The sequence below is a fragment of the Symphalangus syndactylus genome, chromosome 1 (assembly GCF_028878055.3).
Source record: "Symphalangus syndactylus isolate Jambi chromosome 1, NHGRI_mSymSyn1-v2.1_pri, whole genome shotgun sequence".
NCBI lineage: Eukaryota > Metazoa > Chordata > Mammalia > Primates > Hylobatidae > Symphalangus > Symphalangus syndactylus.
The window spans coordinates 115010325-115019383 of NC_072423.2; the positions used below are offsets into that span (position 1 = coordinate 115010325).

The 9059-nt window shown below is 48.0% G+C and overlaps 1 protein-coding gene across 11 annotated transcripts in view; it reads left to right on the top strand.

Moving 5' to 3' along the window:
* The window catches only part of LOC129483098 (leucine zipper transcription factor-like protein 1), a 204365-nt gene that overhangs the window by 78693 nt on the left and 116613 nt on the right, over positions 1–9059 (top strand). For all 11 annotated transcript variants that reach the window (XR_010113929.1, XR_010113940.1, XR_010113938.1 and 8 more), the window contains one exon: positions 1236–1292. Coding sequence is in view for 7 of the 11 variants with exons in the window: in XM_063610782.1 (XP_063466852.1) it covers positions 1236–1292 (57 nt within the window). In the remaining 4 variants the exon portion in view is untranslated. The remainder of the gene's footprint in view (positions 1–1235; positions 1293–9059) is intronic.

Genomic DNA, 9059 nt, shown 5'->3' on the forward strand with positions numbered 1-9059 from the left:
CTACTGGGGAGGCTGAGATGGGAGAATCCCTTAAGCCTGGGAGTTTGAGGCTGCAACTGTGATTGCCCCCTGCACTCCAGCCCGGGGGACAGAGTGAGACCCTGTCTCAAAAAAAAAAAAACAAAATGCAGATCCATGGGCACCACCCATTTCAATTCCAGCTCATCAGGTCTGGTCCATTCATAGGTCCTCCAGGTGATGCTGGAGCAAGTGGTCCTGGTGAGCATTGCTGCGTCACCACTGTTTTGATTAGAATTTGAGGAAAGGAGGAAATGAACTAATTGATCTGTCTCCTAATTTAACTCTACCAGTGATCCTTGCATCTTGGAACCAGGCCATCTTCCTCAAATCCATTAGCCCAAGCACTAGGGTGCAATGATGGAAATTTCAGTCTTGGAGAGGAGGATGTTTCTAAATGAATCCCCTGGTATAAAACTATTCTAAGGGTAAAATAGTTTACAACCATAACTTTTTTATGGCTTATATTTTTATTCAAGGGTTCTGGTGCCAACTGGCAGATCATTTCTGAGTGGAAAAACATCCCCTTCCCCAAATCCAGAAGAGTTTCATACATGTCCAAATTTTAAGAAATGGAGAAAGTATCCAGGGGTATGGGTTGGGGAGGTCAGGTTAGGAGGGAGTTCCTAAGCTGGTCCGTACACAGAATCAAAGGTCTTTGAAAATGGGTGGGGGAAAAATGGCATCTTTACCCTAACTACTAATTAAAATTTAAGTCTTCCTTCAATTATGACTAGAGACAACATGCCACACTAGTATTAGCAAGACCTGTCGTCACTTTGTCACCAGTAGAAATGGCAGATATTTTCATATTACATGACAATTTCTGCAGACTCTCAAAATATCATTTATGTTTATCTCCACTCTGAAATCAAGGTTGTCATTAGATCTGATAGATTTTATGTAATGCATTAGTAAAGAGACACATATATTACTAGTTCGTATATCTGCTTTAATATTTGGAGAATTATATATCAATTTAATTGGTTTGTAATTCTATTTTATTGTTTGCATTTTAAAACATTCTGAGAACGAGGCTATAGGCTTTGTCAGATTGTCAAAGTTGTGGATGAGGCCAAAAAAAAAAAAGTTAAGTATCTTTAGGTTGTGGCAGGTCCTCATGAAAAACAAGAGAAAGATCAGCTCATTGCAGCACTGGTTTGTTAATAGTAATGATAGTAGCATTGTTTAATTTGTATAATTGTATAATTTGCTAGGCTCTTGCTGTAAGTCAGCCGCTTTTACAGATGAGGAACCAAGACCCAGGGAAGATGGTAAGTCTGAACCATTTACAGAACATGTTACTGCTACTGCATTATGCTGAGACAGCTGTAGGAGTGGTTTTCTCTAAACCATTCTCATTTTACTTGAATATAGATTATCTGATGACTTATAAAAAGCTTTTCCCTAAACCAGGATTTGCTATGGCAGCCCTTGACCTTCAGACCTTTACTATGATTGTTAATACAAAAGGCTGTATCAGTTACCTGTTGTCAGAATCAAGCTGCATTGTTCTGCATTATTTGAAGTTTGACAACCTCAAAACCATGGCTTAAATCACTGAAGATTTATTTTGCTCATGAATATGCAGGTTGACTGGGGGCTCTGGACTCTTGGTGGGCTCACTCCCTTGTCTGCCCGTGGTCAGCTGCGCATTGAGGCTGTGCTCCCGCATGTCTGAGGGTTGGCTGCTCATTGGCTAATCGTGGCTGGGGTTGATTCCTACATCTGTTGTCAGTTGGTCAAAGGAAGGCTGGCTAGGCTAGGATGGTCTTGGCCAGACAACTTGGCTGTACTCCACGTGGTCTCCCTGGCCCCAACAGGATAGCCTGGGCTTATTCAGATGGCCGCTGAGCAGGTTTCCAAGAGAGTGAGTAAAAGTGCCCGAGCTTCGCAAAGCCCAGTCTCAGACCTGGCGCATCATTTCAACAGTGTTCTGTTGGTCAGAGCAAGTCACAGGCCAACCCAGATGCCAGGTGTGGGAAAAGGGACTCCTCTGGATGGGAGGAACTGCAAGGTCACTTTATAAAGGGCACAGGGACAGTGAGGGGTAGAGAATTAGGACCATTTTTGTAATACTTCTACCAAAGAGTCAGATAATCTTCCCTTCTTGCACATATTTCCACCTCAATTTTCATCTTCAGTAAAACACCCACCTTCTCCTCCAGATACACTCATACAAGTTCGCAAAAATACACGCAACAATCTTCATGGCCACAATGTCAGTGATAGCAAAAAACAGGAAAGGATTTGTTCAAAGTGGGTTGGATTGAAGCAGTGTATGACGACACCCTGGGAGACTATGTGACTAACACTATTCACACCCATACGACATTTCCTGACAAAGACGCTGGACACAGCAGTGGCTGCCTCGGCAGATGGAGCTGGTGGGGCTTTGGAGTTGGTGGCAGGAATAAGATGCTTTTACTTTTCTCTTCATAGCTTTCTATGTCAAATGAAGTATTTTTAGTAGGTGTCAGTTTAACTTTTAAAATGTGAAAACTAATTTCTAAAAAGACATTCACATCATCTTACGGCCATCTCAAATTGCCAGTAAAAAACCAAACGCCCAGTTCCTATATGCTGGAGTCATTACACAGTTGTTGATGTCTTTCTGCATTCACCAAAGGGGTGACCTACTTACCAGCGAAGCTGAACGGCATAAAGCCATGAGCAGGGAGGGCCTGGGAGGAAGGCACAATATGGCCAGTGTTCCTCTTCCCCTGCCTAGGGGCTGGCCCAGCTAGGGCCCCCTGTCCTCCTGACTCTGGGCCTCTGTGAGAAGAGCTATATCCAGATCATATGGTGCAAACTGACCACTGGAACATCAGTGCTTGAACTTCAACTGGGGAGAAAGTACAACAGCCTCTAAGAGATTGGGTTCTAGAATCAGAAAGACATGGATCCAACTCTTGATGCCATTACCTACTTCCTCTGGCTTGGGACAAGTCACTTAGCTACTCTGTGCCTCAAAATGTGATAGCTGTTATCATTGAGAAAGACGTCCACACCTTGTCCAATCCCTTTTACTCTCTTGGCTCTTTTGATTCCTTCTGGGCATTAGTCAGCTAGTCAAGTTGAGGGACTGAGTGATTGGGATCATTGAAAGATGAGTTAATTTACAGAGTAGCCACCTTTGGTGATTTTAAAACATGGCCCCAGAGTTATTTGACACACTTCCCGTAAGAGGTGGAGTCTTGAGTCCCTTGACTCCAGGCTGGCCTCTGGCTGCTCTGACCAGTGGAAGAGCAGAGGGACACTGTGTAGTTTCTGGTGCCATGTCAGAAAAGGACCTGCAACTTCCCACTGGTTCTCTTGCACAGGGGAAGCCAGCTGCCGTGTAAAAGGTCTGAGTACCTTGAGCCCTCCCTGCTGAAGCGGCCGTGTGCTGGGGCCCTGCACGGCAGCCAGCATCAACTACTGGCCCTGGGGCACGGCCTTCCAAGTCAAGCTTTCCAGCGGCCACAGCCCCAGCCAATATCTAACTGCAGCCACACGAGAGACCCCAAGCTAAATATGCCCTGCTGAGCCCCTCCCAAATTCCTGGCCCACAAAATGGTGAATAAAATAAAATGGTTATTGCTTTTATACCACTAAATTTTGTGGCAATAGTTACCAGGACACAGCTGAATTGAATATGAGCAAGGTTCTTAGAATCACTTCTTTCATTGAATTGCAAATGAACTAAAAAGAGATCCATCTAAAATTTTTTTTTGTTTTATTGGATTACTCCTGATAATTTATCATAGCAAACCTGACACAAGTTTCGCCTACACATCCTCTTTCCACATCCTCACTTCCCATTAATTTGCTCCTCAGCCAATCACAGTCTACCTTGTTGATGCCTGGGAAGCTGCTTCTAGCCAGGTCGCTGCCAGCCTCCACTCTCTCTTGACCTCAGCTCTTCCCATGCTCATGGCTACCATCTTCCAGGTGGCATCCCCAGACTTGTTCTCTGCTGATCCTCCCCTCCCACGGGCAGCACCAGCAACCACCCAAACATGCAGATTCAAAACCCAAGTCATCCTTGATTCCTTCCTTTCTCTCAATTCTAATCTTCACCATTGTGTCTACCCCCAGAGGAAGTCAAAAGCCATCCATCTCTCTACACCACAACCACCACCTTCACTCCAACTCCGCCACCATCATCTTTTTCCTGAACAACTGCAACAGCTCCTGACTGGCCTCCCTGCTTCCTTGCACCACCCCTAACCCCCAGCCACCACCCTTCTTCTCCTGGGGGCTTTAGAGATCTTTAAAACATGAATTGGATCATGCCACACCCCACTTAAAAATCTTCCTGAAGTGGAATAAATCAAAATTCATCATCTGCGCCTGAACAGCGCCCCTACCTTCCTCTCCCATCTGACTTCCCTCTCACTCATAACCCTCCAATCACCAATGGCTCTTCTTTTAGCCACTTAACTCTGTTGATCACTTTCCTGGCTCAGAGACACCTGTGAGAATTAGGGGTGATGGTCCCATTTCGTCTCAGGCAACATCAGTTTTCCTGTGGTCCTTAGAGACTTCCTGGTTTCCAAAAGTTGAACAAGAGAAACTCTGGAGCTCACTGCGGCCTTTATCAGCCTCTGTAGGGCATTCTGAGCCACCTGGAGATTACCCCCACTGAGAAAGTGCCACCCACAGCGTGAGGCCTTTCTGAGCTTGCTGCTCTATCCCCAGGGGACTCCGTCCCTCCTTCGGTTCCTTTGGTGAGTGGTGGCCTAACCACAAAGAGGAAGAGTCCATCCAGTCTCCATTTCTTATTTTATTTTTTTAAAATTGTGATTTGGGGTTTTATTTATTTATTTATTCATTTTGAGACAGAGTCTCACTCAGTCGCCCAGGCTGGAGTGCAGTGGCACGATCTCGGTTCACTGCAGCCTCCGCCTCCTGGGTTCAAGTGATTCTCCTGCCTCAGCCTCCTGAGTAGCTGGGTTTGCAGGTGTGCACCACCATGCCCGGCTAATTTTTGTATTTTTAGTAGAGACGGGGTTTCACCATGTTGGCCAGGATGGTCTGGATCTCCTGACCTTGTGGTCCGCCCACCTCGGCCTCCCAAAGTGCTAAGATTACAGGCATGAGCCACTGCACCCGGCCAGTGATTTGGGGTTTTATAAGGATAAGAGCATGAGTTTTTAAGGGAATTGCATGATGTCTTGGATTTGCTTTAAAATACTACAGGAAACTTGTTTTTAAAAGGAAGAAGGTAAGGAAGGAAAAAGAAGGAAGGGAGCACATGAAACAAAGAAGAGGAAAGGAAAGAAAAGTGGGAAGTGTAGCTGAAACCAAAAATGGACAGAATGTTGATCATTATTGAAGTTGGGTGAGGGGTATGTGGATCTTCATTATACCAGCAGTCCCCAATCTTTTTGGCACTGGGGACCAGTTTCGTGGAAGACAGTTTTTCCATGGACCTGCAGCATTGGTGGAGAGGTGATTTTGGGATGATTCAAGCATGTTACATCTATTGTGCACTTTATTTATATTATTATTACATTGTAATGTATAATGAGATAATTATACAACTTGCCATAATGTAGAATCAGTGGGAGGCCTGAGCTTGTTTTCTTGCAACTGGATGATCTCATTGGGGGTGATGGGAGACAGTGACAGATCATCAGGCATTAGATTCTCATAGGGAGTGCACAGCCTAGATCCTTTGCCTGTTCACAATAGGTTTGTGCTCCTATGAGAATCTAATGCTGCCACTGATCTGACAGTTGGCGGAGCTCAGGCAGTGATGCAGGCGATGGGGAGCAGCTATAAATACAGACGAAGCTTCACTCACTTGCCTGCCACTCACCTCCTCCTGTGCAGCCTGGTTCCTAACAGGCCACAGAGCAGTAGTGGTCTATGGCCCGGGGGGTGGGGACCCCTGCATTAATACTATTCCCTCTGCTTTTGTGTATGTTTTTGAATTTCTGTAATTAAAACGTTTAAAAAGAAAAGAACATAAGTGGAGAAGTCCCAAACCAATTGCATGCATGGACACTTCATCAGAGAGTTGACAGTGATGTCCCACAGGCATGAGTGCTGCAGGGCCTTGGCACACACTGCCCTCCTCCCCTTTCTCCCCTGCTTCCTATAGGTCATTCCTGTCCATTCTTCAGCTCTCAGCTCAAATGCCACCTCCTCAGGGAAGCCTTCCCTGCCTCCCCTTTCCAGAGCAGATCAGAGTCCCCTGTCACACTCTCTAGCATCCCGTACTGATAACCATCAGCTTGTTCCTGTGATGGTGTGACTTGTGTCTGTGATTGTGAGCTTCATGAGCACCATGCCTGTGTCTGCCGTTGCTCACCACCTTGCCCAGTGCCTAGCATGTACTAAATGCTCAATAAATGTTGAATGAGGCTAATTACAGCAACAGTTGAAATGCTGGGCCTACTTGTGGCCTCTCCAGCACGGTAGTCTCAGGGTGGGCAGACTTCTGACATGGCAGCTTAGGGCTTCCACAGCAAGCCTCCCACGGCACAGGATGCGGAAGCTGCCAGCCTCTCCTTCTGAGTCTGCACCCAGAAACTGGCACAGCATCCCTTGCACCAAATTCCACTGTTCAAGCAAACCCAGAGCCCACCCAGACTCAAGGAGAGGGGACATCAACCCCATGTTTTGATGGGAGGAGCGTCAAATAAACTGTTGCTCCTTTCTCCCCTGCTTCCTATAGGTCATCCTTAACCCACCCAGCTGACTCACTGTCTGCAGCTGTTCAGAGTTCAGTCCCTATCTTTCTTGCCTAACTCTCCAAGTCTCCAAACATTTTCCAATGCTGTAGCTCTTTCTGGCCTCAAAGACTGTCATAACATCATGCAAATGCTAGAGATGCAGCTCTCATGCTGGGCACTGTACCTGTTGCCGGGCAGACACACGTGAGCAAGAACACGCACAGTCCGTGGCTACTTGTTGCTGAGGGTCCAAACATAGGAGTCAGAGGGTCAATCAGTAGAAAGAAGAATACTAGCGAATTACAAATGAGAGGAGTGCTGTGAAGGAAAGGGACAAGCAGTGTGCCACACAGGAAGATAACAGGGCTCTAACTGTCACTCTGGGACTTTGCCACGCCATCTTGCCATGCCCACGCAGCGAGCCACATCAGCAATTGCCATAGTACCTTTTAATACGAGAAGGGACGCTTCGGCCAGCTCTTGACTGAGGGTTGTTTACACTGTTTAGAAATTTCCAGATGACACAATTCAGATGTGCTTGAAATGTGTATTTGAGGTCTAGAAAGTGGAGAGTCTGCAGAAGGATGCTGCAGCAGACACAGGAAGAGACAGGTTCCTTGAACCACCTACCTGGCCGCAGAGCCTGGCCTGAGCAAGGGCTGCTGGGGAGCAGGCACAGTGTTTGTCCAGGTGGTCAGAGGCAGGGCCGTCATCAGGCCAGGGAATCCAGACAGCAGCCACAGCTTTTCAGGAAAGCCTGGAGGGTGATTCCCAGAAGGAGATGACAGTCCCTGGGCAGGGGAGGAGGCTTGGAGGCACTTCTCAGATCTGAGCCTGGGGTCTGGTGAAAGCCCCAGCCCAGGCAGAGCCGGGACTGGGGCCTAAGCCTGGCCACCTAGACCCAGAGAGGAAGAGCCAGGGCAGAAGCCAGCCCTGCAGACCACTGGCCATGGGCAGGGTGGACAGGGCCAACCTGAGAGGCCAGCATGCCCCTTGAGATCATCTGACTGGCTGCAGAGGAGATCTGGGGCCACGTGGGGACAGCAGTGAGTAATGCCTGGATCCCACACAGGGAATCTGACCTAAAGCCACATCTTGTACCAGGCCCAGAAAAGTTATTCATGGGTCTTGCATCTGATAGAGGGGAGCCAGGGACGGGAGACGCAGGGAAATGGGGCAGGGAGAGGAGGAAAGCCAACAGCAGGAATTCTACAGTTCAGACGCATGCCTGGGCCCGGGTGTTGGGTCCTTGGACCTGCACACGCACATCTCCAGTGAAATCTGTGGCTTCTTCATGAAGGAATTAAGGCTCCACAGCCATGTGTGTCTGGGGAAGAGCCTGGGAGAGGTAGCAGCCAGGAACCTTCTCGATTCTGTGAAGATGACGCCATTGTCCTTTGCCAGCACACCCTCATGGTGCACTTTTGAAGAAGGGAGTCAGCAGGGCCTTGGCTGTGGCACGTTACCATTTAGCGTTTGCATGACATGGTCAGTGGGAGGAGTGCTGGCCAACCTCGTGCCTGTCCATCTTTTCAGCCCGTGGTCCTCAGCACAAAGTCTGGCTTGGCAAATGCTGGTCAACCCTCCAAAGCAAGGGCTGATTTGTCTGACCATGTCAGACAAAGCCAATTACTAACTGTGTGGGCTCAGATGAGTTACTTAGTATCTCTGAGGCTCAGCTCCTTCCTCTGTAAATCAGGGTTAGCAATGGTGCTCAAAATTCTGGGAGGGATCATGGCTGTCTCATACACCATGGGGCCCCTGGCATGCAGCTGGTGGCCAAGCATATCTACTGAATGCTTAGGTTGTAATGAGACAGGACCCATGCTCTCAGCCTTCTTAGGGGAGTTCTGTGACTGGCACCCAGCCACGCTATGGATCTCCTGCATACCCAGTGTTCTTACCCATCCAGCCTTAGGAGGGCTCTTGGAATTGGCAGCCCCTGGTGAGAAAATTGTTGCAGGATGACTTCTCTAGAAGGAGGTACTGAGGTGAAGTTTGGGGTGCAAGGTGTTTATTAGGAATCAATGCCTGTGGAGGGATGTGAGAGGAAGCATGATTGAGCAGAGAGAGAACTTGAACTGCCATGAAGGCTCCACAAAGCCCTGGCTTTGGAGAGTCAACCAGCATCTGCCAAGCCAGACTTTGTTCTGAGGAGCAGGGGCTAAAAAGACTGACAGGCACGAGGTTGGCCAGCACCCCTCTCCCTGACCATGTCATGCAAATGCTAAATAGTGACATGTGACAGCCAAGGCCCTGCTGATTCCCTCCTTCAAAAGTGTACCATGAGGGTGTGCTGGCAGAGTGCCCTGGAGTGGATTCTGCCCATCAGAGTGCCACCATCGGGCTGAGATGACGCTATTCTCTGTCTCACAG